The following is a 25,906-nucleotide window of genomic DNA, read 5'->3' as shown; positions in this document are numbered from 1 at the left end:
GTGGATGACATATTGTTGATTGGAAATAATACAGAATTTTTGGATAGCATAAAAGGATACTTGAATAAGAATTTTTCAATGAAAGACCTCGGTGATGCTGCTTATATATTGGGCATCAAGATCTATAGAGATAGATCAAGACGCTTAATTAGACTTTCACAAAGCACATACCTTGATAAAGTTTTGAAGAAGTTCTTGCCTGTGTTACAAGGTGTGAAGTTGAGTCAGACTCAATGCCCGACCACTGTAGAAGATAGAGAGAAAATGGGAGTCATTCCCTATGCCTCCGCCATGGGTTCTATCATGCATGTATGCAATGTTGTGTACCAGACCTGATGTGTGCCTTGCTATAAGTATCACTACAACAAAATTGAGATACTGTGACGAAAATCCTCATGACGATGGTGGACGACGTCATCGAAATGCCTATTGTGTGACGTTCCAGTAGGTGGCATCACCGATTACCACAAATCGGTGACGATAAACGTCACTATGTTGCCTTGGACCTTGAGCACACTTGGCTGCCAAATTCTGTGACGTTTTGTTATTTTGCATGATGAACTTGCTAGAGTCACCGAATACTACGAACGCGGACGATTGTTTTTTGTCATGTAACGTCTAGCAATGGGACTCAAGATAGTTTTTCAAAATGCTACTAAGTGGTGGCGCCACTATGAGGAGAGGCAGCACGGTGATAGGCAAGGTGATCAATTCCGGCTAGCTGTTGCCAATTTCACGTATGTCCCTCCACTCCCATGTACCCAACTCATGTGGATCCATCCGTCTACTGTATAGCATGACCCGGTACAACGCCGTCGCATAGCACCGGCTGCCACGTCGCATATCCGCCTCTCTCGCATAGATCCGCTTTCCTCCGCAGGCATGGCATTTGCTCGTCAGCGACCGGGACAACGTCACTCGTCCCCAACTTGCCACCATCTACAACCTTCAACATATTTATTTACAATTCTTCAAAAATTCCTAAGAAAATATGACATCACAATGTTTATGTAAAATTTACATTTTTAAATAATCATTTCCTATTTTTTCGAATGAAATGGGTTACATGATATTAAAGTGGAAATTAAATTCTGAAAACCATCCGCCCACAAAAATATGTATTCCCTCAACCCAAATACACTATTCCCTCTCCTTCTCTAATTCCCCCCCGCATCCATCCACAACCCACCCCAAATTTTCTTCATAGCTAGATTCATCTGGCTCTCTTCTTCTCTAGATTGCAGCGACCGGCGATGGCACTTTTGGGGAGGCCGCCCTGCGCTCAGGCCGTGCTCGGGCCTTGGATCCAGCGCAACAACTTGCCCCGCGAGCAGCCCCTCTTCTCCCAGATTGCAGCGACCTATGACGGCAGATTGGAGCAGGCCGCCCCACCGGCCGAGATGGGATCCACCGCACCGACCCTCCCCCTGAGAACCCGACCCTCTTGTCTCCCCAATTGAAGCCACCAGCGACGACTCTCTAGGTAATTTCCTCATTCCGCCCTCCCCATCCTGCCAGCCCCTATTGTTTAAAGAATAGGGTTCATGTGTAGACTTCTCATCCTGGCCCATCTCGGTAATTAGGATTTCCCAAAGTTTGTAATCTGCAATGATTAGGGTTCATTATATTAAGTTCACACTGTACATTTGATCTGTTTTTTAACTTAATTCTGGATGCACCATATTTTTCATGGATTTTATTCAGGGCCGCACCAGAGAAATCAGAGTCCATGTAAATGAAAATTAGGCCCTACATGTGAAAAAGCAAATCATTTTTTGCAGTCGCTGCAGTTTTTTGACAAAAGATTACACCGGTTGACTACACAGGTTCAGAAAAGACAAACAAATAGAAAGTGAGAGAGAGGGCAGATATAAAGCGCTGAGAGGATTTGATGCATTGTGATTAGAGAGAGATATAGTGGTTGGGTTGGCAAAAAATATTTTCATTAGTGCTTTACTTTAGTATCTAATGCTGAATTTAGAATACTTTACTTACGAAGCCTTTTATCCCAAACAAGTTGGGGTAGGCTAGATATGAAACCCTTTCACGAGGACTTCCCAGGAGGTCACCCATCCTAGTACTACTCTCGCCCAAATGGGTTTCATACCCAAAAGACCGGCTAGTTTTTACGTTGGCTCGCCAAGCCTATCACAACCCTTAGATATGAAACCCTTTCACGAGGACTTCCTAGGAGGTCACCCATCCTAGTACTATTCTCGCTCAAATGGGTTTCATACCTATGGGACTGGCTAGTTTTTACGTTGGCTCGCCAAGCCTATCACAACCCTCCTCCTTTACTCGGGCTTGGGACCGGCTATGCCTAGAAGACATAGGCGGAGTTAATGCTGAATTTAGAACTTTGATTAAAAAGAATTTGGGGCCCTCCTATTTTGGAGGCCCTGTTTGGCTTTGCACCTGTGAAAAATATGCGTAGAGCATTCATATATATAGCACAGTGCATTCTGCTTTTGCAACAGATCCTCAAAAGCATCATACAACAATGTCTTGGCCATCTCAAATTTTCTAGAAGTATATTACATAAGTACAGAGAAGCATCAAATCCAGGATTTAGATAATGGAACACAGGATGGCTTATATTTAGTACAATTGTATTTTATTTGGATGTACAGTGCAACTGCCAGGCTTCACACATTGGTGGCATACAAGTCCTAAATTGTGTTTTTGTAAGATTCAGGTATCTACCAAAAGGCATCTTTTGTAGTTTAATTAAGTCGTACTTCTGATTTGGACTTGAAACTTTAATTTTCAGATTAAAGGAGGCCGCCGCACCGCCGACCTTGGATCCACAGCATCAATCCGACTCGAGCACCCGACTCTCTTCTCCCCTGCAATGGGCGATGTCTCTCGGTGATTTACTCATCCTGCCCTCCTCATGTCGCCACTGCTTGATGTTCAGTGATTCGGGTTCATGCATACTACTCGTCATCCTGCTCTTCTATGTAATTTAGGATTTGCCACAACTTGCTATGGTAAAAAGCCTGAACCTCTTGCCAATTAACTTTTGATATCCTATTGATAGATGTGTGTAAAACTGCACTATTACATTTGTTATAGCCAGCTATTGTAAAAAGGCCTGAACCTGAATATATGCTACTGCAGTACAGTTAGCCGTTGTGCAAATGTTTAGTTAGCTATCAGATGCATGGCCTTAGCTGAGAGATTTCTTTTGCAACCATGTGCTCGTATGGCTACTCTCGCATACAAAAGGAAACTATATGTTGACCATCTGATTTTTGAACAATGCTGTAATGACAAAAACTAGATCCTCTTGTTCGCTGAATGGTGTCATAATCAGATGAACATAAACACATGAACTAAAGTATGCAAGTACAAGCAGGAAGCAGCACATCCTTGTATCTACATGTACGAATAAACTAGCTTCTGGATGCAACTACTATATGTATGCTAAAACCTGAAACTTATGGTTCTGCTGTCCCATAAATAGTACTTCAGTAGTGTTGTTAAAACTGAATAAAGACTGAGCCTGCACCTAATTTTGACTCGCTACAGAGATGTATAGCCCTGCACCAGTGTACTTTTCTCTCCACTACTAGATAAAATAGAATTAACTTAATCTTTTCCATGCCTCTCGTAATTGATTAGCTACCCATGATGTTAAGCATCTGAAGCCCACAAGCATTTTTAGTATGCCCAGAACTTGATACAAGTAGATACATGGTAAACTTCAATTTTTGACTATATTATGACATACTAAACTGGGTAAATCAATCTGCTCCTAATTTTGGATGAGTATAGTAAATTTTCTGGTTTTCTAAACTATGCCAGCAGCTATAGTAATCATATTTTTTGATGTTTTTATTCTGAACATTCTGTTCTTGTTTTTCATGGTTTGTTGTCTGCTTCTTCCTGACTGTGCCCCAGCTGCATCATGCATGTTGATTGCTTCACATGTTAGATCACAATGAATGAAATCTTCATTTTCTATTTATATAATTTGACAGGAACTGCTTGTTGGCAGTGTTGCCTGTTTACGTCTATTTTACGCAATCTAGTTCTTTTTGTCTAGCACCAATGCGAAGCCAACTTTTAACAGGTAAGTCAATGTAATCAGTTATGTTACAAGTACTCCCATATGCTTACTCATAGTGCAAGAAAGGGTAAATGCTTTTCATTAATTTCACTTTAACTATTACTTATATATAATATTAGTGCATCCTGTGTTTGCATCCTAACTTATCTACTTTATTATATTCGGATGTAAGCTACAGAATAATACATTTGCACATATAAAATGGCTGCATCTTTTAAGGCCCATTTCCAAACAAGTTTATGCAGAATCCATTTATCTAGTGTAGGCTGATGGTCTTTTTGCAACTCATTCAGTTCTATTATCTTTTCCATCTTCAGTTACTAAAATAATGCCACCAAGCGAGAGCATGTGAAGAGACGCAGAGGAAGCAACACGAAGAATTGGAAGCTGTGAAGAAGAGCGAGCAAGAGAAGAATGAAGCATGGCAAAAGAAGCAACATGAGAGGATAACGTCATTGGTTTTCTATTAAGGGCTCAAGCACGTCGACAAGCAACTCAACAGTCCTAGTACAAACCAGAAGGGTCATGAAGACCGTCCTTTTGTGATGGAAATAGTTGTTGAATCATACATTGCAATCATCATGACAACACATGTTGTTTTTAGTTATCTAAATATTGCTCTTCAACTTGACTATTGTTGTGTCAAACTCGTGAGTTGGCGTTATTTTGTACTGTCATTTTAGTTTAGAGGACAATTAGGCTGAGAGATTGAATATATAGTATGATTTGTCATCCATTTTATTTTATGATGTGATTTGGATCTTAACTTTTTATATAATGTGATGTGAATTAAATACTTACTGTGAGATGGCGTCATCTTCATCAGTAATGAAAGTATTGATGCTAGCAGTGGGATATGGGATAGTCTGCTTAAGCATTGATGTGGCATGATGTCAGTGACATTGCTTTGACATTGAATATGATACGATATGGCATATTTTCTTGTAACGAGTGACATTAATTGCTCATCACCAAAATAACAAGTTGATGACGTTCTAGAGAACGTCATCGAAGGTCCCATTTTTGGTGACATTATTTTGCACGCGCCGTCACTAGGAGTAATCTGTGACGGGGATTCCGTGACGATCCTTGTGACGCCCTTAAAATGTCACATAGGGGTAATTTGTGACGTTATTAGCTATCCGATGACATTTTTTGTCTCGTCACAGTAGGCCCGATCTCTTGTAGTGTATAGCAGGGAGGTACCAAAGTAATCCAGGAGTGGAGCACTGGACAGTGGTCAAGAACATCCTGAAATACCTGAAAAGGACTAAGGATATGTTTCTCGTTTATGGAGGTGACAAAGAGCTTGTCGTAAATGGTTACGTTGATGCAAGCTTTAACACTGATTCAGATGACTCTAAGTCGCAATCTGGATACGTATTTATATTGAATGGTGGAGCTGTCAGTTGGTGCAGTTCCAAGCAGGGCATCATGACGGAATCTATGTGTGAAGCGGAGTACATAGCTGCTTCGGAAGCAGCACATGAAGGAGTCTAGATGAAGGAATTAATATACGATCTAGGTGTAATACCTAGTGCATCGGGTCCAATGAAAATCTTTTGTGACAATACTGGAGCAATTGCCTTGGCAAAGGAATCCAGATTTCACAAGAGAACCAAACACATCAAGAGACACTTCAATTCCATCTGCCATCAAGTCGCGGAGGGAGACATAGAGATTTGCAAGATACATATGGATCTGAATGTTGCAGACCCGTTGACTAAGCCTCTTCCACGAGCAAAACATGATCAACACCAAGACTCCATGGGTGTTAGAATCATTACTTTGTAATCTAGATTATTGACTCTAGTGCAAGTGGGAGACTGGAGGAAATATGCCCTAGAGGCAATAATAAAGTTGTAATATATATTTCCTTATATCATGATAAATATTTATTATTCATGCTAGAATTGTATTAACTGGAAACTTAGTACATGTGTGAATACATAGACAAAACATAGTGTCCCTAGTATGCCTCTACTTGACTAGCTCGTTAACCAAAGATGGTTATGTTTCCTAACTATGGACATGTGTTGTCATTTGATAAATGGGATCACATCATTAGAGAATGATGTGATGGACAAGACCCATCCGTTAGCTTAGCATTATGATCGTTACAGTTTTATTGCTACTACTTTCTTCATGACTTATACATGTTCCTCTGACTATGAGATAATGCAACTCTCGAATACCGGAGGAACACCTTGTGTGCTATCAAACGTCACAATGTAACTGGGTGATTATAAAGATGCTCTACAGGTGCCTCCGAAGGTGTTTGTTGGGTTGGCATAGATCAAGATTAGGATTTGTCACTCCGTGTATCGGAGAGGTACCTCTGGGCCCTCTCGGTAATGCTCATCACTATAAGCCTTGCAAGCAATGTGATTAATGAGTTAGTTGCGGGATGAAGCATTACAAAACGAGTAAAGAGACTTGTCGGTAATGAGATTGAACTAGGTATGATGATACCGACGATCGAATCTCGGGCAAGTAACATACCGATGACAAAGGGAATAATGTATGTTGTTATGCGGTTTGACCGATAAAGATCTTCGTAGAATATGTAGGAACCAATATGAGCATCTAGGTTCCGCTGTTGGTTATTTACCGAAGATATGTCTCGGTCATGTCTACATAGTTCTCGAACCCGTAGGGTCCGCATGCTTAACATTCAATGACGATTTATATTATGAGTTATGTGATTTGATGACCGAAGTTTGTTCGGAGTCCCGGATGAGATCACGGACATGACGAGGAGTCTCGAAATGGTCGAGAGGTAGAGATTTATATATTGGAAGGTTATATTCGGACACCGGAATGGTTCCGGAGTAATTCGGGTATTTTTTGGAGTACCGGGAGGTTACCGGAACCCCCTAGTGGGCCTTCACGGGCCTTAGTTGAAAGGAGAGGAGGGCCGCAAAGGTGGCTGCGCCCCCCACCCCCCATGGCAAGTCCGAATTGGACTAGGGACTGGGCGACGCCCCCCTCTTTCCTTCTCCCTCTCCTCCTCCTTCCCTCTCTCCCCCTCTCGGAAAAGGAAGGGGAGTCCAACTAGGATCGGGAATCCTAGTTGGACTCCCCCTATGGCGCGCCTCTCCTGGCCGCCGGCCTCCTCCTCTCCCTCCTTTATATACGTGGCCAGGGGCACCCCAAAGCACAACATACAATCTCTTAGCCGTGTGTGGTGCCCCCCTTCACAGTTTAACACCTCGGTCATATCGTCGTAGTGCTTAGGCGAAGCCCTGCGCCGGTAACTTCATCATCACCGTCGCCACGCCATCGTGCTGAGGGAACTCTCCCTCGTCCTCAACTGGATCAAGAGCACAAGGGACGTCATCGTGCTGAACGTGTGCTAAACACGGAGGTGCCGTACGTTCGGTACTTGGATCGGTTGGATCGTGAAGACGTTCGACTACATCAACTGCGTTACTAAACGCTTCCGCTTTCGGTCTACGAGGGTGCGTGGACACACTCTCCCGTCTCGTTGCTATGCATATCCTAGATAGATCTTGCATGATCGTAGGAATTTTTTTGAATTACTACGTTCCCTAACATAGGGAAGGCAAAAAAGGAAGGAGTCCTAGTAGGAATAGGATTGACTTGGAGTCCAAGTCCTCTCCCCCTTAGTTGCGCCCTAGGGCTTGGAGGGGCTGTTTGCCACGCCCCTCCACCTATATATAGAGAGGAGGGGGCGCCCCAAGAGGACACACCAAGCCCTTGGCGCCCCTCTCTCTCTCTCTCTCGTTACTCCGTTCCACTGCCTCGTCCCGGCGACGCTTAGCGAAGCGCTGTCGGTGCTCCATCACCACCATCACCACCACGCCGTCATGTTGGTTGTGATCCCATCTACTTCTCCTCTCCCGCTTGCTGGATCAAGAAGGAGGAGACGTCATCAAGCCGCACGTGTGCTAAACTCGGAGGTGCCATCCGTTCGGCACTAGATCGGTTGGATTGTGATCGGATCGCGGAGAGTACGACTACATCAACTGCGTTGGCAAACGCTTCCGCTTTCGGTCTACGAGGGTACATAGACACACTCTTTCCCTCTCGTTGCTATGCATCTCCTAGATAGATCTTGCGTGAGCGTAGGAATTTTTTTAAAATTACATGCTACGTTTCCTAACATTTTTGACGGTCTACAACCCTCCTTGAACCATTTCCTATAGCTCATCAAGGATGAAGCTCGGCTATGGGCGCAAGTAGGTGCTTTTGGCTTGGCCAACACCATTAGAGAGTAGTCCACATGTCATACTTTGTATTCCTTAGCCCTCTCTCTTCACTTTGTTTTCTTTGAGACCTTGTAACTTGTTCTAATCTTCTATCAATGAAAAGGTAAGCAAATTTTGCGTATTCGCGGAAAAATAAGTAGACTATCCAAAAGTCTTCCTCCTTCTGGCTGAGGTTTCTACGGGATAAATAATATGAATGGTCAGCACATTTTCTATTAGTTCATGTGTATTAACCACAAAACCTGCTTAGGAATGCAATTTGTTACCACGTAAACTCCGTAACACATGGTCAATGCTTTTGGACACAGCGTGATAGACAGTGGCATGTCATTGCCTTCTTTTACATGGCATGACATTTTTTTTAAAAACTTTCTATCTATTCTAGTAGAAAGAACAACATAAGTAAGAATTACATACATGTTTGTTGACCACCTAGCGACGACTACAAGCACTGATGCGAACCGAAGGTGTGCCGTTGTTATCGCCCCTCCCTCTTCAGAGCCGGACAAACATTGTTCTAGTAGACAGCCGGGAAGTCATCGTGTTAAGGCCCCATAGGAACAACGCACCAGAACAGCAACAACCGCCGACGAAAGAAGCCTAGATTGGAAGGAACCCACAAACACATAGACGTAGACGAACGAAGACCGGATCCATGTTAATCCACCCAAGACAAACAACAGTTTTAGATTATTGATTGATTGATTCATCTTCACAGGAAAATTATAAAAGGAAAGCAGAAACAGAGCCTACATCTTTAAGGAAAAAACATTTTTTTTGGGGGGAAAACACACTTGGGAAATAGTACTAGGTAGCGTAGCCGGCCCGTCAGCTGGGCAAACAAAAACGTTTCGCTTGCTGCATCTGCCCCTATCCGCACCCAAAATTACAGCGAATTCGCCACCGAGCCCCAACTCGCATCATCCTCTGACGCCCCGCTCGCTTTGGCCCCTCTTTCTCACGCTCGCTCGGCTCCTCTGTTAGGTTTTCCCCCACCCCACCCAAGCGCGCCGCCGGCTGTCTCCCTCCTCCAACTCCGCCCCACGCCCCTCGCCGCCGGCTGTCTCCGCCGACTCCGCCACGCCCCTAGCCGCTCGAGCCCGACCCCTCCAAGTCCCTCGCCGCCGACGCCCGACTCCGCCCCGCCCTCACCGCCAGACGCCGGTGAGTTCCTCGTCTCTCTCTGTTCTCGTCCCGTCTCTACTCTTCTCCTCATCTCTCTGTCTCCTCTCTCGTGTGTACTGATCTAGTGTGAATTGCTAGTTTGGATTGGTGGCTGCGAGTGAAATAAACTGTCAATGCTGCTGCCTGCTGGTATTGTTGTTGGTACTGTCAATGCTGCTGCTAGTGTGAATCGGCTGCTGCTACTAGTTCGGTTGCTTGATGTGCTTCTGTATGGTGCAACGTCCAGTTTTTATGTGGTAGATAGTGGCTATCGTGACCTCAGATTAGCAATTCGTTTTGGAGTCCTAGGTTTGGATGGTGTAGAGTGGAGGACTCGGCAGACTTTAGACTCTGTTGTCCTTTTGGATCAGTGTACTGTCGCAGTTCCGTATATGCCCTCACTTTTGCATTGAAGTAGGAACCTCTCTTCTCAGGGTGGTTTGAGATGCCTATCGTAGGTGGAGATAGCACGTGTTCTATTTCCCTGCAGTTGGTCCTTTGAGTGAGTGAAGTAGAAGACACAAGGTGATAATAACACTGTTTATCATTTTTTTTTGCAGTTTCAATCATGGCACGCCGAGGATTAATGGAGCAGGACCTAACCAAGCTTGATGTCACCAAGCTCCACCCGTTGTCACCCGAAGTCATCTCGCGCCAAGCGACGATCAACATTGGTACTGATACTATCCTTTTGGCAATGTTTAATGTCAAGTACTCCCTCCGTTCCGATTTACTCGTCGTGGTTTTAGTTCAAATTTTGAACTAAAACCACGACGAGTAAATCGGAACGGAGGGAGTAATTGTCAGTGTGGAGAATTCATAGGCGTACAGCATTACAAGCTATTTGGATTGTCCCTCGTTAGCTATTGAGCTCCGCGCGTTTAGTATGGTGCAATTCACTGTGGAATGGTTCCTATTTACTGTCATATGTTTGCTGGTCATGCTTGTTTTACATATATTATTCACACTGGAGTTTCTTTTGCCTGATGATGTCCCTTATTTTTCTGATACATGGATAGTTACATGTTGGAACCATTATCTTTTCCTCTGACACATAGATTGTTAAATGTCGGAACCATTATCTTTTCTCTTTATGCACCTGTTTAAGCCTTGACCACCATACTGAAGTCTGACCTGCTGCTTTTTGGGTGCGCTTAATCCTTTTGCGAGTGCATGGGGAAAGAAATATTATTTGTTTTATAATAATGTGATGGAGCATGTGTTGCCTTAAGTGATGACATGGTGGGTCTTTTTATTTAAGATTAATTAAATATCTCTGCAAAACCCACAGTTTTGGAAAAAGCTATTGGAACTCTTAACGCCAGGGGGCTTTGATGGAGCAAACTTTCTGTTAGTATAACAAGTTATTTTATTTGCAGTTTTGAGTTGTGAACCATCACTTGCTCTTGTTTGCTTTTTTATCTATATTTGTCTGTGGCATTTGGGTCATATCTGAATGTTGGGTGACTTTCTGCGGGGGCATAATATTTGCTATCTTCATGTAACACCTCAGGTACAATTGGTCATGTGGCCCATGGAAAGTCTACTGTTGTGAAAGCTATATCTGGAGTTCAGGTATCATTCGTTCTGGTGGCCATATTTTCTTTCCAATATGTATACGCCTGTTAAGTATTTATCACATTTAGCTGTAACTCTTCTGAGTTTGCCATACTACTCAAATATGTCATGCTTAGATTACTTTTTGGTATTTAAACGAGTAAACTAACCTAGAATGCACTGCAGATTTCTTCAAACCTGATTGATAAAAGTTTGGTCAAGGAATTTACTTGATATTACTATTAAAAATATAAGTGCTCTAGTTTCTCGGCTTGAGTAATGGCACTGTTGTAGTTCATGCTTCTTTGCCTGGGCTTCTTACAATAATTTCTAGAATGATTTTAGTAACTAATGGATGTTGATGTGCACATTCTGTCCCATGTAGAATGTCTTTTTTCTGATTTCTTTGTTTTGATTTGTAGACTGTTCGCTTCAAGAATGAGCTTGAACGTAACATCACTATCAAGCTGGGCTATGCTAATGCAAAAATCTACAAATGCGAGGATGACAGATGTCCACGACCAATGTGTTACAAGTAAGCTAAATTTCTTTTCTTTTCTTTTCTTACATGATTAGCTTATATGACTATCAGCCTATTTACAATTTAGAGCAAATAAAACTTCAGGGGGCACTGTTCTATACTCCTATAAATTATAGAACTTTGTATTTGTATGTTCACATGATTATTTTCTAGTGAATACAAGGTAGAACTCATGATTGAAATCTCAAACTTGATCTTCAGATATTAGCTAATGTATGATTATTTACAAGGTTTTATGCTCTTGTGCACTATTTGACTTTTATTCAATTATATAAAGGGCTTATGGAAGCGGAAAAGAAGATACTCCTGCCTGTGATGTTCCTGGGTTTGAAAACACTAGGATGAAGCTCCTGAGACATGTTTCCTTTGTTGATTGCCCGGTATAACGAAGCTCTACCCTTTTGCTGTTATGATGCTCCCTTCTACAGATCTGGTACACAAATGCTCAAGTACATAGCCTGACCATTTCTTGCCCTACCCAAGTGATTAGTAACATTTTGCACCCTACAGTTTGATTTGCTGTCAATTATGATCCTGAGGTTTCTCTTGCATCACCAAGATGATAATCACTGTTTACATAATAATAATTGTATCTCCAATTTTATTCAACTGAATTATTGTATGAATTGGGAAGTCATCAGAGTTCTCTGATGGGTCATTAGATATTCTTTTCATTAGTTGAACTTGAATATGATATTACGTAAATGTTGTATGTACTTACAATATCTACCTTGTTGAACAGGGCCACGACATTCTCATGGCTACAATGCTTAATGGAGCAGCTATCATGGATGGAGCCTTGCTTTTGATAGCAGCAAATGAAAGCTGCCCACAACCCCAGACATCTGAGCATCTTGCAGCTGTTGAGATCATGCGTCTCCAACATCTCATAATTTTACAGAATAAGATTGATCTTATCCAGGAAAGTGCAGCAATGAACCAGCATGAAGCAATCCAAAAATTTATCCAGGTCACTACTGTTCGTCATTGCTTGTGTTATATAAATACACGTCTTCTCTTTCATGGCTTGATCTCTTTTACTACCATCTGTGCAGGGCACGATAGCTGAAGGTGCTCCTGTGGTGCCAATATCTGCCCAGCTGAAGTACAACATTGATGTGATCTGTGAATATATTATTAAGAAAATCCCCATTCCGGAAAGGAACTTCACTTCACCTCCCAACATGATTGTTATTCGCTCCTTTGATGTCAACAAGCCTGGTTCAGAGGTTGATGAAATCAGGGGTGGGGTAGCAGGTGGCAGCATCCTCAGGGTATGTATGCAGATCTCAATCCTGATACAGAATTAGATCATGAGTGTTCTGGCTTTTCATGTCACAAATATAAACTGGATGTCGATTCTTATTTGCAGGGAGTCCTCAGGGTTAACCAGAACATTGAAGTTCGCCCTGGCATTGTCATGAAGGATGAGAGTGGCAACATCAAATGCACCCCAATCTATTCAAGGATCGTCTCGCTCTACGCAGAGCAGAATGAACTCCAATTTGCTGTGCCAGGAGGGCTTATTGGTGTGGGAACAACCATGGATCCAACTTTGACTCGTGCCGATAGGCTGGTTGGCCAGGTTCTAGGAGAAATCGGGTCGCTTCCTGATGTATTCGTGGAGCTTGAGGTTTGTCGGTTTGTCAATTCTTTGTTGTTTTTTGATTTCAGCCAAACAGTGGTAGCTGTTAATGACATCCTTGGGCATTTATTGCTTTGCAGATCAACTTCTTCCTTCTCCGAAGGCTGCTGGGTGTGAGAACGAAGGGCACAGAGAAGGCAGGGAAGGTCTCCAAGCTCACCAAGGGCGAGATCCTGATGCTTAACATCGGATCCATGTCCACTGGCGCCCGTGTGGTCGCCGTGAAGAACGATCTCGCCAAGCTCCAGCTCACCGCGCCCGTGTGCACCAGCAAAGGCGAGAAGGTGGCCCTGAGCCGCCGTGTCGAGAAGCACTGGCGCCTCATTGGATGGGGCCAGATCCAAGCCGGCGCGACGCTCGAAGTCCCACCCTGCCCGCTCTGAAGCACACACCCATCTGAGTGAAAAACCGCAGCTTGCGAAACAAGAGAGGCGAAATGTGGGAGGGCAGAGAGCTCCTGGGTACAATTTTTGTGAGGTGGAGGAGAAAAACATAACGAGTCTGAAAGTCTTATCTTTGCTGGATTTGTCTACGCTACTAGTTTGCTTCTTTCTGTTTGTCGGAATTTAGGGTTTGTTATACTCGCCATGTTATCGTGGTGGTTAGTAGGCGAGGAACCTACTAGTTTGGTTCAGATTTACCTAATTGTCTCGTCTATCACATTGACTCCATTATGTCTTGCGTTGAGAAGATTAAAGTCGGTGTATTACACCTAATTTTACTCGATTTTCTTTGTCTGCATTGCTGTTCCTTGCCAACATGTAGCATGCGATTAGCAACAACAGTTTTTTGTTTTAAAAAAGTTAGCAACATATTTTATTTTTAAGAAGATTGACTATAGGCTAACAATACCCAGTGTGAGACATCACCAGAAGGGAAAAAGAAAAGAAATTCCAGTGACCAGAACATGCTACATTGAGCCAGCTGCTAGTTATAACCTTCAGAAGAGGCTACATTGAGCAGGCCTGGAAATGCTTGGAGCTGTCACCAATCTTGCATATGAAACCCAAGTGAATCTGGGAGTCCGCGAATCATACGAATCCTCAACCATTCTCAGGATATATATACATCTAAGGAAAAAAAGGAAAGAAGAACAGAGCCGACTGAATTTGCGAATCCTCCGATGCTAGGGTCCAACCGCATCAGCTTCTGAAGAAGCAGATACCCTAAGATGCTCTATCTTGGCTCGACAGGCAAGGACCAGACTATATTTTACAGTCAAAGTACAGCACATCAAACATGGTATCTATCCAAGATGTCTACACTTACAAAAAACTGCAGGGCCACGGTGTCGAGCCCCAAATTTTAGTTGACACTGTTACAATCTGTCTTGAGACGCCTTGCAGCGCACGAGCTTGGCATGTCGCATCTTCAGGTGCCGCCACTGGGGTTCCAGTAGAAATCGCCTTTTCCGTCAGGGTAACCATATGGGAGATGAGGTCCATAGACGACGTTTTCATTCAGATATGACATCGGGTCCACTTGTGATGCATCTTCATAGGCGTTCGAGGTACTGTCCTGATTGGGGATGCTGGGAGCCACTGCTTGGTAAGCATTGGAGGCACTGGCCTGATTGGGGATGATGTTGAGGGGCACTGCTTCATAAGCATTTGAAGCACCCGCTTGATTGGTGGTCTTGAGAGCTGGATATGTATTCGCATTGGTGTCCTTTTGAGTAGCCTTTGTCTTGCTCCTAGCGCCCCGCTTGTTGTCCACCGGACTGTTTGCACTAAGCTTGACCATTTGCTGCTGGATTTCGTTGAGTGAACTGCTGCCCAGTTTTGATTTAACACTCCTTTTAGGATCAGAAGCCTTGAACTCAAGCCGGTACAAGGCTAGAGTGTTAGAATCATTTATCTCATATTCAAAAAGGTGCCACTCATAGTTGCTGGATGGTTGTGGGTCCATGTAATAGGATTTCTTCAGGCCCCCAAAGTCCTTCATCACTTGCTTCCTTGATTCATGCCATCCACGGCCGTTGTAATCTGGCAACGACCTTTGCTTGCGGTTGCCGCTCTCAAATGCCCTCCTTGGTCTGTCAAAGAATAACCATTCCCTAAGAGATTCACCCTCAAGAAGAGAAAGATCAAAAAGTTCTGCAAAAACAACAGGCAACCAACAATTAGCACAAGAATTTGCTAATATCAATGTTCACCATAAAATGCTAACACTTAATAACCAAGCATACCATGTGCATTCCAAGGTGATTTTGATGTTGCAGCCCCTACACAGACAGGAATACCAACATTTTTTCCTTGGACTTTTGCACAAAGAGCATCAAACAGGGGCCCATCTTTCAAATCAATACCCCTTGGCCGCATCACAGGCCTTGTTCCCATTGTCCCCAGAAGACCATCATCATTCAAAGCTAAGCCAGCATGATATGGGTTGCAGTAGTCTTGACACTCTTCTGATCCTCGCACAGGTCGACCACAATCCCAGAGCGCACATTTTGGCCCCAAATATTGAGAAGGTGATGGGCTGACTGTTGTGAGCAAGTCTGACATGTGGAAAAAAACATCTCCAGTACTTTGCACAGAGTTATTTGCATCAGCATATGAACTATTAGAATGTTGCAGATCTAGTGGCAAATTGAACTGCTGATGTTCCGGCTGGTTATTGAGGCCATCTGGGTTTGACCCGTGAAGAAAATCATCAATACTAAGTTCATGGTCTATATAGTACATCTGCAATCAAAGGTACAACAAAATCTCATTAAAGCTATGAGTAGAAAAAAAATGAAAAGGTAAGGTACAATCACCAGACATACCAAGAGTTGGTGTACTGACAAGTAACAACGCATACTTGCACATATTGACAAGCACTTTGATTGATTCAACAATTTTGCAGGCACAAAGAATAACGAAAAGCAGGATCACAAAAGCATCATCAAACGTGCATGGGTTCATTACCATATCAAAAGGTACATATGAGAAATCAAATAAAGGAGGAAAATTCAGAAATTAAAATTTAACAGGACCAGTTTGGACCAGAAACTCCAAAACCTTTGCACAACTACGGATCTTATTTCAACGGAGATACACAATCATCAAGCAAGGCATCACCATCTAAACTTAGGAAGGTCATTATTGGTTCCTGTTTATAATTGCGTTAGCCAATGAATAAACTGTACTATTGTGGCCTGTGCTTCTCAGATGGTTAGAAAAATAATGCTGTAACACGTTACTCATAATAGAACAACACATTTCTCTATGCTGCGATGGCATACTGAAGCGCCCCAGTCTTTTTGTTGTTATCTCATATGAAGATGTGGGACTATGAGGTTATTTTATACTTTTGATTATTTATTAAGATCAACTACGGACAATGCATACAAGCACTTGGCCTTTTCTAACAAAAAAGAAGTAGCCGACAACACCAATAACAGGATCATAAGTAGTTCAAGTCAACAAAGAGGGAGACTGCTATCGAAACATAGTGGTTCAGTTAAAAAATGAACAGGTTTATCGCATGTACTCCAAGCACACATACATATAGAAGTAAAATCAATATAGTTCTTAAATAAGTAACCATAATTTAATAAAAACACCAAATCTCCTGCTTTGTCCAAAGTACCCGAACTATTATGAACAAAGAAGTGTATCTGCTAGCACAAAACTCCTCACCAAACCTTAACTGTTATTGTGGGTTACATTACAATAATTTTTGCACGCTATGAAGGATCACGCGGCACATCAGAATGCTTCAGTCCACAACGGAGCTAACTGGCAACTAGGCAAGGATTGACCCCCACTAACAATTTACAGTTTTACACATTTAGTCAGTAAGGAAGTCATAGTAGTCTAACACACAATTTCATCCACATGACTGATGGTGGCATACAAAAAATACCATTCCACTAAACCATTCAAAAAGGGAGACATCAATCACGGTGAGGTACCTGATCACTGAACAATGCATTAGCAACATCAGCTACTTCTCCCCCACAATCTCCCTGCATTCCATGACCCAGTGACTGCTGTGACGCATTGGCACCGCCATCCACAGTCCCTCCGTGTACTTGCAGTCCGGGGTTGAGACTCTGATGATCGTCCTGCCGGGAGGGCTGCATCGGCTGCGCCAGCTTGCTGGTGGCGTCGTCCTCCTCCTCAATCGCCAGCTGCAGCAGCCGCAGCGTCTCCGACGGCGGATCCGCGGCGCCCTGGTTGTTCCCCAGCGAGTTCTGCAACGCGGCACGAGACCAAAAGTCAGAGACAGCAAACCCTGAACACGCAAGGGGAGGAAAGGCTAGGGTTTGGAGAGGTACCTGGAGGGAGGAGGCGGGGGAGGCGACGCTGAGCTCGGCCCGCCACTCGCGGAGCATCTGGTGGACCTGCTCCTCGAGGACGGCGGCGTCGGCGGAGCGGCTCTCCTTGCGGGCGGACTGGAGGCCGGAGAAGATCTCCTGGAGGTCGTCCACGCGGGTCTTAGCGCGGTCGCGGAACTGCTGGTGCCGCGTCGACGAGCGGGGACCCTTCCCCGTCGCGGAGCCGCCGCCGCCGCCGGTCGGATCGCCCGCCATCGGTGCCGATCAGGGCGGCGCTGGTGGTGCGGTTGCGGCGATTGGGAGTGGGGGGTCGATTCGCCTTTGGAGTTGGCGATTGTTTTCCTTCTTTATTTTATTTTTTACCACATGTTAGTTTTGGAAAATGTTTGGTCCTTTGAGGTTCTTCCTTCCTCCCTCCCTCTCTTTCCTTCCGCACTACACCATCATGGTAGTACAAAACATGTATACAATTAAAAATGTTTTTTCTTCACCCTTCTGTAAAGAAGTATAAGAGCGTTTAGATGACTACAGAGTGAGTAGCACATACGATCGATCCATCCGGCACCATTCGCATCGAAGCACATCAACTTGATTTGACGATGAAGGAATACCACACCATGAGTTCCGCTCTACCATTTACTGAATGAAATTCCACTTAAAAATAGTTCACTTTTTATTTTGTAAACTAATGATGTTTTAGATATAGGCATGACCATGCTTTTTTTTATGGTGTTTTGGTCGGCAAAATGCTAGTTTGGACCCATTATGAACTGCAATAATTTGTAAAATAGTGACTATGGAGAAGAAAGTTGTAGATTAAATTGTGAGAACACCTAGTCATAGAAGCACATATTTATCACATAAAATGGTTCAACCAAATGAAGAGCTCACCAACACGTCTTTTGATCACATGACAATAGGGTTCATCTTCATCAAGAAAACCATCGATTATACATCCTTTATGTATGTGTCAGATAAAGATGATGACAACAAGGTCTGAATCTTTCAACCTTGCATTGATTGCCATCATGCCAAAGCTCATGCAACACAAAGATAGAGTGCACACAATATGAAAATACGATAAGACCTGCTAAGTAAGTGTGATGAACCGAGAGACCGGAATATATAGAAAAATATAGTTGTGGTCGAAATGAATGCTATGATTCAAAAGGGTAAACCATAGCACCAAAGAAAAAAAAATCATTAAGCCTAACCACCCGATAAAGCAAAAACAATAAGCCACAATGTGAAATCAATATAACCATGCCAAGGATAAAAGTATAAGAAGTTGGAGAAACTATTTGCGACATGTACCCTTGTAGTAGCACGGAATAAGAAGATGCACAAAGTAATGTGCTTTCAAACAACCAAGTCAGCTCTCCCAAGTTTCACAAGGTGGACCATTCGTAGAAACGATTGAACCAAGATACCCAAGAACAATGAACCCTTTTACCAATTTCATACGGACACCCATGTTATGAGCACGTAAGCATTGAAAACTAAGCACACTTTGCTCAAGGTTTAGACATGGATAGAGTCCACAACATATAACTTTGACTTTTTTTATGTGAACATGTTAGTACAAAATCCAGTAATATTAACTTACTTTAGTAACCGAAAAGGTACTAATTTTTTTGGTTGAGTTGGTGAGAAGTTGTCTAGTCGGAAAAATGTCAATGTTGCACATATTTAATATCTCTCTGAGCCTCCAAAATGTTGACATCACCACAAAGTAAACATAAACACTCCCTCCATGACATAATATAAGGTGTACTATTTTTCATAAAGTCATTTATTTTTTATTTTTGAGCAAGTTTATAGAAAAATCATCAATATCTTGAATACCAAAATAATAATAATAAATGTTATGAATCTAATGATAGATATTTAGCATCGTGGTATTTTCTCAACAAAGTTGGTCAAATACAAATACATTTGACTTTTCAAAAAATCAATACACCTTTATTTTGAAACAGAGGGAGTAATTATTAATTCGAGAAATTTAGTATTTTCTCAAAGTAATCATAAATAATAATGAATTAATGATATTTATGTATTTTATCTGCAAATATAGGGTAAAGATTTGTAGTGTCCAAAAATGAGAAGAAGTTAAAAACACATACAATGAACTTAATTGTAATTTCATGTTTTATTCAGGTGGACTTACATATGAAAATGGCTCTGTTATTATTTTTGTAAAAAAATGTGCTATCTATTTGTAGAAAGATCTTTTTATCCTTGACATCTACTCCATTTTTTTAGCAGAGCTCTGTTTTCTAGAGGAATGATGAAGCTGTGCTATTTCCAGAAACATGGAGCTCTGTTTGTAACATCGGCCCATTGTACGGCCTGCATCATATAGTTGGGCCGGCATGGGCCACACCACCACCCCCTCCAAAGTCTGATTAAAAAAACCCCTCAAAATAAAAGTGACCACAGCAGCAGACCCTCCTGATCACCATTGCTATCTATGTTCGACGGCGGCCACGACAAACTCGCCGGCGTGGTGGCGGCCACCTCCCGCCGTCGGATCCGCCACAAGGCGTACCGAGGTAAGGTCGCGGCGTGCCACCCGGCGGCGTAACGTGCTGACCCGAGGGAGGCAGGGCTCAAGCAGGGTCGCGCCCACTGTGCTGGCGCTGCCACCCCGTCGCCGTCGGCTCCTGCGCTCAGGGCCATGGGAGCTCCAGTAAGCGCTTGCTCAGTTCCATTTTCTGTCTGGTCGGTGTACATTTGATTTGGACGGCGTGCATCAGCCATACGGGAAAAAAATGTACTGCATCCATTGATTAGGTGTGGATTAGATATCCGTACCCCCGTCGGCTCCTGCGCCTAGGGCTAGGGGAGCGCCCGTAAGCGCCTGTCCAGTTCCATCTTCTACTTGTTCTATGTCTGATCTCGGCGAAGTGCATGAGCCATGCCCATGAGAGTGGATCAATCTTGTTCACCCTGAGTCCTACCGTCCGAATTTGGGCTCTGAATTCAGCAACCTTTTTCACCACCATGTGCCTTAATTCTCACCATTTCTCTGTTTGAGTCATATTTTTTTTCTTTTGCCGAATCAGACACCCGACCCGAGTGGCTGTCCTCTATTTGGCATGTACGGAATCTGCCTAACCGACACCCAAATCTGTGTCAGATTCCAACACTAGTCTACAAATTGCGACTGTAACAACGCTACAGCCGTCCAATATATGGACCACAGGTAGACACGACAGGGTGATGCCACAACTAGAACAGAAAGGAGTTCTGCATTGATCTTACACATTGTTCCCCATCGAGCATCGAACAATGTTTTCTGCCAAGTGCTTCAAGATCTTTTTATTCAAGTATAGATCCTTACAAAGGACAGAAAATTTACAACCATTCATTAATTGTGGCCGAAAATATCCCCCGTTGTCTAATTAATAGAACAAATTTGAGAGTAGGACAAATTTTTGAGTTGCACTGAAAGAAGTGGAACTTGAGTGGAGAAAACACAGTGGAGCCACTCATGAATATATCTTAATGAGCAAACATTATATCTGAACGAGTTAGTTGTGTACCTGAGTAAATATGCTCAATAGCTATCACAGACACTATTTTTTTCCGCCATGTAAAAAATACTGTTTATCGTAACTATAATCAATCAATACATAGCAAAGTTCATCCCAAATGGCTTGACACAATCCCGACGTTGACATATAAACGTGTCAACATCCTTAAACAATTTATTACCCAAGGCCTTACCATGTGCCTTAACAGGCAGTATTTGTGTATATATAGACCAACCAGCATGACTCCAATCCATCCATTACCAAAGGAAAAAAAAAGCCAGCAAAAATGGCGTCCATCCAGGACAAGCATAGTTCTCAGGAGTTGCTCCAGGCCCAAGTTGATCTTTGGCACCACGCGTTGGGATTTGTCAAGTCCATGGCACTCAAATGTGCAATGGAACTGCAAATCCCCAACACCATTCAACACCATGGTGGGTCTATGACCCCTTCGGAGTTGGCCATGAAGATCGGACTCCATCCGTCTAAGCTTCCCCGCTTACGACGACTCATGCGTGTGCTCACCGTATCAGGCATCTTTGTTGTCCATGAACCAGCCTCGCCAGACAAGGAGGTTGTTTACGGGCTTACCCCTACCACACGTCTCCTCGTTAGCGACAAAGTTAACTTATTTCCCATTCTGTCTTTGATGCTTGATTCAACTGTCATTTCCCCTTTCCTTGGCATGCACTCATGGTTTCTAGATGAGTGCTCCACGTCCCTGTTCAAAAAGGCTCATGGCCTAAATGTTTGGGAGATGGCTGACCAGGACAATACTTACAACCAGCTAATCAACAACGCAATGGTTTCTGATAGCAACTTTCTCATGGACATCATCTTGAGGGAGTGTGGTGATGTATTTCTTGGCATAAACTCGCTTATTGATGTCGCTGGAGGTCATGGTGGAGCTGCCAGGGCAATTACGAAGGCATTCCCGCAAATGAAATGCAGTGTGTTGGATCTCCCTCATGTGGTTGCAGAAGCTCCTACTGATGAGCATGTGCTGTTTATTTCTGGTGATATGTTTAAGCACACTCCACCAGCGGATGCCCTTTTCCTAAAGGTACACTCTTTAGATTTATTTTTTCTTATTCCCTTGGAGCACATCCACGTTTTGTAATATCATGTTTTTTGACAAAATTTTGTAATGTCATTGAAACAAAGTGTGTATTTACTATTTAGCCACTTATACATACCAATTGAACCACTAAAGCGAGCTAACTAATTTTGTATGACAAAACCCTACAATTTCCAGCATTATAGGGGCTAATGGTAACATATTCGTCTCTGCTGTATATCTCAGTCTGTTTTTCATGATTGGGGCGATGAAGACTGTGTTAAGATATTGAAAAAATGCAAGGAAGCTATCCCTCCCAGAGATGCTGGTGGAAAGGTGATAATTGTTGATATGGTGGTTAGATCTGGGCCAAATGAGATTGTAACAAGAGAGACACAGGTTTTGTTTGATCTCTTTATCATGTGTTTTGAAGGGATCGAGCGAGAGGAATTCAAGTGGAAAAATATATTCATGGAAGCTGGGTTCAGCAACTACAAAATTATAGCAGTCATGGGTGTTAGATCTGTTATTGAGCTCTACCCTTGAATACTCTATGAAAAAACTACCATCTATAGCCGGGTGTTTATCAATATTTTGCTCATGAGACAACGGTTAATATTAAGATGATGTGCCTATGTTTCAGTTCTTACTCTTGTTATTCAGCATATGGTCTACAGTTCCACACCAGCAAATAATCCTTTCATGTCTATTTTACTAATGGTAGTGCACGAGCCATGAGTGGACATTCTTGGCCACACCCTTAGTCCTATTTGTCTGACTGAATTCAGCTCGTAAACCTTTCACCGCGTTTTAGGCGAAATCGTTTGGCTATCTCTTTGGTTCGCTTCCCATACTAACCATGAAATGAGTGCGCCATCTACGTTTGTTTTCACGATTTCTCCGTCAGAATTTGGGGCATTTCGTCCTAGATATAAGAAGTTACTTAAACTGGATTACTGGATACATCAGCTTGTACATATTTTTGCCGAATCAGACACCAAAGTCACTATCCTCTATTTGACATGTACGAAATATGCGAAGCCGACACCGAATCTGAGCCGGATTCCGACACTCCTGTCCATTGCTGAGAGTAGCGCTTGCTGCTACCCGCACTAATTTACAAATGGCTGGCTGTCCACTTGACCACAAGTAGACAGGGTGGTGCCACAGCTACAATGCAAAGTGTTCTACATCAATCTAACTCATTGTCCCCCTTAGAATATATTTTTTCTGCCAAGCGCTTAAAATGTTTTATTCAGCTATAGATGTTTAAAATGGAAAAAATGCACAGCCAGTCAGCCATTCATCTGATGTGTGGACAAAAAATATTTCCTGTTATCTAATACAACAAACACTTCTGAGAGTAGGATCTGAATGTAAGTTTGAAAGAAGGGCCACTCAACTCAAGTGAAACGTTTGAAAATGGAGTGGAGCTAAACATGAAAATATTTAGGCTACTCAAACTTTCCAAACTTTGGGTAGGATTATGTTTTAAAATATACTCCCTCCGTTCGGAAATACTTGTCACCAAAATGAATAAAAGGGGATGTATCTAGATGTATATTAGTTCTAGATACATCCCTTTTTATTCATTTTGATGACAAGTATTTTCGGACGGAGGGAGTAGTTATCAAACATCAGCTTTTCGTGATCTGGAGGGAGTATCTTGTCGCTCTAATCTTTCCATTTAAACATATTACGCTCCATCTATTAGCATGCTAATATGAACAATATAGCTGTGATTTAACACAAACAGGTAGACATTACCACGGAAGAACTGTTTTGGCTGATCCACTGTGAGGTGCCATGTATGGTAGCATAATCTATCTTCTTTTCTGTTAATAAGCACGTGCGCGCGCTTGTGCAGTGGTGAAGTCCTCCCCACTTGTGCCAAGAGGTCCTGGGTTCGAACCAGCCTCTCTGCATTGCACTTTGCAGGGGTAAGACTAGGTTCCTATAATCCCTCCCCAGACCCCACCTTGTGTGGGAGCTTCTATGCACTCGGTCTGTCCTTTTTTAAGCACGTGCGCGCGCCTAGTTTTCGTGCCATGGCAGGCTTTTTCGGCCCGTTTTCGCTGCCATGGCAGCAGTTCTCCCGTTAACGTTTTTTTTTCCAGCAAATTAGTTGGAGTTGGCACAGGACTGAGGACCTGGATTATTATTTTGGTCATGGAGATGGAACCAATGTGAGGAGAATTCTCTGAGATCACAAGGTCCGAGAGGTCAATCTGCCTGATTCTTTGCTTCGGCATTCATACTTCATTTTTCTTTGAACAGAGCTTACCCTGCATCTGTAGATATTACAACGATGTCACTTTAATTTCTCCCTCAACAGCGCATATGTTCATTTCTTATGAAGATCACTTTCTCCATCTGGTCTGTTCTTCAGGTTTTCGAAGGGCTGCTGGTCTCTAATCCACGGCGAGAATGCTGCCACGAACCTACACACCCGCACAGTCAGTGGTCAGACTCAGACCGTTTGGATTTCCTGATCCTTGGTATGTGGCTTTATGAACAAAGTCCCTTCAGTTTCCTTGGATCACATGATTTCCAGCAGTTGTCTGGTCATTATGATTCTGTGTGGTATCGGTGTGGCGGGTCATTATGTGTTCAATGAGGAACCGGACTGTTGTTGTCTGCGCCTTGGAACCTTGCTATTCCTCGGCTGTACCCTACACTCATTTTCTTTTGGTTTTTATGGGGAGGTATTCTACGCTTCTTGAATGCATGAAAGGTTGGTGTTCTTTCACCATCCTCTCGACCTCTCCTAAGAAACCCCAATACAATTAGGATTGTGCTAACTTCCGGACGTACTGAATTTAGCAACAGATCCGCACGCCCATTTCTCTTTCTCAATTACTAATTATACATCTAATTATTTCTTTTCCCTTGATTACTAATCTTTTTCGTGGCTAAGGAAAGGATGTACGTGTTGATTTATGTTTTCATGCATGCATGCAAACTACAAGACAAAACAGATGATGTCAGCAAAATATTCTTTCTATTTCAATATTTCAAAATGTTTTGTAGCTCAAACCGTCGATCCAATTGAAAAACTGTTTTCATATAAAATGTTCGTCGCGACGAGATCTTCGAAACTAGATCCCATGTTGATATATTCTGACGAATTTTTTTCATGTAAAAGGTTACCAGGTCTGGGCTATGTAAGTTATCATGCCTTTAACACATAAGTTACCAACCTGTTTTCACAGAAATTATCGGACATGAAAAATTATTTTTCAACCTTTCTTCTCACGTGCACATGCATGCATGCCCTAGATAACAAAAAAAAATGTTGATGTTATCCTAGATTCTCCCAATTTTAGAACTTCAAAATGTTTTTTACCTCAAACTGTCGCCCTAATCGAAAACTTGTTTTCACATAAATGATTTTGTCGTGATGATATCTTGGACACTAGATCCAACATTGGTATGTTCCAATGACTTTTTTGGAGGGTAAAAAGTTATCACGGATGTGCTACGCGAGTTATCATGCTAGTTGAGCATAAATTATCATAGTGTTTCCACAAAAATTACCGGGGCATATAAAATGGTTTCTTCGATCTTCTCCCCACATACACATTCATGCATTGCCCAAGAGGACGCAAAATGCTAATGTAAGGGGGGATTCCACTGAATTTAAAAAAAAATTGAAAATGTTTTGTAACTCAAACAGTCGCTCCGTTACAAAAATCATTTTGACATGAGAAATTCGTTGCGAAGAGATCTTCGAAACTAGATCTCACGTTGGTGTGTTTTGATAACTTTTTAGGTCAAAAAGTTACCAGGCCAGGGCTAACTAAGTCATCACCTCTATTGTGTTCATATTACCATGTTA

General features: G+C 42.8%; 3 protein-coding genes and 1 long non-coding RNA gene across 5 annotated transcripts; 3 read left to right on the top strand and 1 right to left on the bottom strand.

The window, feature by feature from the left end:
• Nucleotides 1–1,126: 1,126 nt before the first annotated feature.
• Nucleotides 1,127–4,868, top strand: LOC119349009. 2 transcript variants are annotated; one of them, XR_005169196.1, is made up of 3 exons: nt 1,127–1,483; nt 2,631–2,695; nt 2,771–4,868. It is a non-coding gene; the product is annotated as an uncharacterized LOC119349009 (long non-coding RNA). The 2 variants fall into 2 exon arrangements; XR_005169197.1 differs by lacking the exon at nt 2,631–2,695.
• A 4,404-nt stretch (nt 4,869–9,272) lies between these two features.
• On the top strand, nt 9,273–13,937 carry LOC119349005 (eukaryotic translation initiation factor 2 subunit gamma-like). Its single transcript, XM_037617018.1, has 9 exons — nt 9,273–9,468; nt 10,029–10,142; nt 10,982–11,043; nt 11,448–11,560; nt 11,844–11,946; nt 12,309–12,536; nt 12,622–12,840; nt 12,939–13,199; nt 13,292–13,937. The coding sequence occupies exons 2-9, from the start codon at nt 10,037–10,039 to the stop codon at nt 13,592–13,594; spliced, it is 1,395 nt and encodes a 464-aa protein (XP_037472915.1). The 5' UTR covers nt 9,273–9,468; nt 10,029–10,036; the 3' UTR covers nt 13,595–13,937.
• Nucleotides 13,938–14,189: 252 nt separating this feature from the next.
• Nucleotides 14,190–17,814, bottom strand: LOC119349004 (transcription factor VOZ1-like). The gene is made up of 4 exons (XM_037617017.1): nt 17,479–17,814; nt 17,113–17,394; nt 15,400–15,898; nt 14,190–15,307 (listed from the first exon to the last, which is right to left on the bottom strand). Exons 1-4 carry the CDS (start codon nt 17,731–17,733, stop codon nt 14,583–14,585), a joined length of 1,761 nt encoding a protein of 586 aa, XP_037472914.1. The 5' UTR covers nt 17,734–17,814; the 3' UTR covers nt 14,190–14,582.
• Nucleotides 17,815–21,193: 3,379 nt separating this feature from the next.
• On the top strand, nt 21,194–22,760 carry LOC119349003 (acetylserotonin O-methyltransferase 1-like). Its single transcript, XM_037617016.1, has 2 exons — nt 21,194–22,074; nt 22,315–22,760. Exons 1-2 carry the CDS (start codon nt 21,301–21,303, stop codon nt 22,612–22,614), a joined length of 1,074 nt encoding a protein of 357 aa, XP_037472913.1. The 5' UTR covers nt 21,194–21,300; the 3' UTR covers nt 22,615–22,760.
• Nucleotides 22,761–25,906: the final 3,146 nt, after the last annotated feature.

Source organism: Triticum dicoccoides, chromosome 1B (assembly GCF_002162155.2).
Source record: "Triticum dicoccoides isolate Atlit2015 ecotype Zavitan chromosome 1B, WEW_v2.0, whole genome shotgun sequence".
Lineage (NCBI taxonomy): Eukaryota > Viridiplantae > Streptophyta > Magnoliopsida > Poales > Poaceae > Triticum > Triticum dicoccoides.
The sequence above is the reverse complement of the archived record's forward strand: the minus strand, read 5'-3'. Positions and strand labels throughout refer to the sequence as shown.

Bases quoted from the DNA above. Each gene is read 5' to 3' on its own strand.
- LOC119349005 (XM_037617018.1), top strand. From the start codon at position 10,037: ATGGCACGCCGAGGATTAATGGAGCAGGACCTAACCAAGCTTGATGTC. The intron at 11,947-12,308 runs GTATAACGAAGC...CTTGTTGAACAG, and splicing joins TTTCCTTTGTTGATTGCCCG to GGCCACGACATTCTCATGGC. The intron at 12,841-12,938 runs GTATGTATGCAG...TCTTATTTGCAG, and splicing joins CAGGTGGCAGCATCCTCAGG to GGAGTCCTCAGGGTTAACCA.
- LOC119349004 (XM_037617017.1), bottom strand. From the start codon at position 17,733: ATGGCGGGCGATCCGACCGGCGGCGGCGGCGGCTCCGCGACGGGGAAG. The intron at 15,899-17,112 runs GTACCTCACCGT...CTTTGATTGCAG, and splicing joins ATGCATTGTTCAGTGATCAG to ATGTACTATATAGACCATGA. The intron at 15,308-15,399 runs GTATGCTTGGTT...TTGTTTTTGCAG, and splicing joins ATCACCTTGGAATGCACATG to AACTTTTTGATCTTTCTCTT.
- LOC119349003 (XM_037617016.1), top strand. From the start codon at position 21,301: ATGGCGTCCATCCAGGACAAGCATAGTTCTCAGGAGTTGCTCCAGGCC. The intron at 22,075-22,314 runs GTACACTCTTTA...TGTATATCTCAG, and splicing joins CGGATGCCCTTTTCCTAAAG to TCTGTTTTTCATGATTGGGG.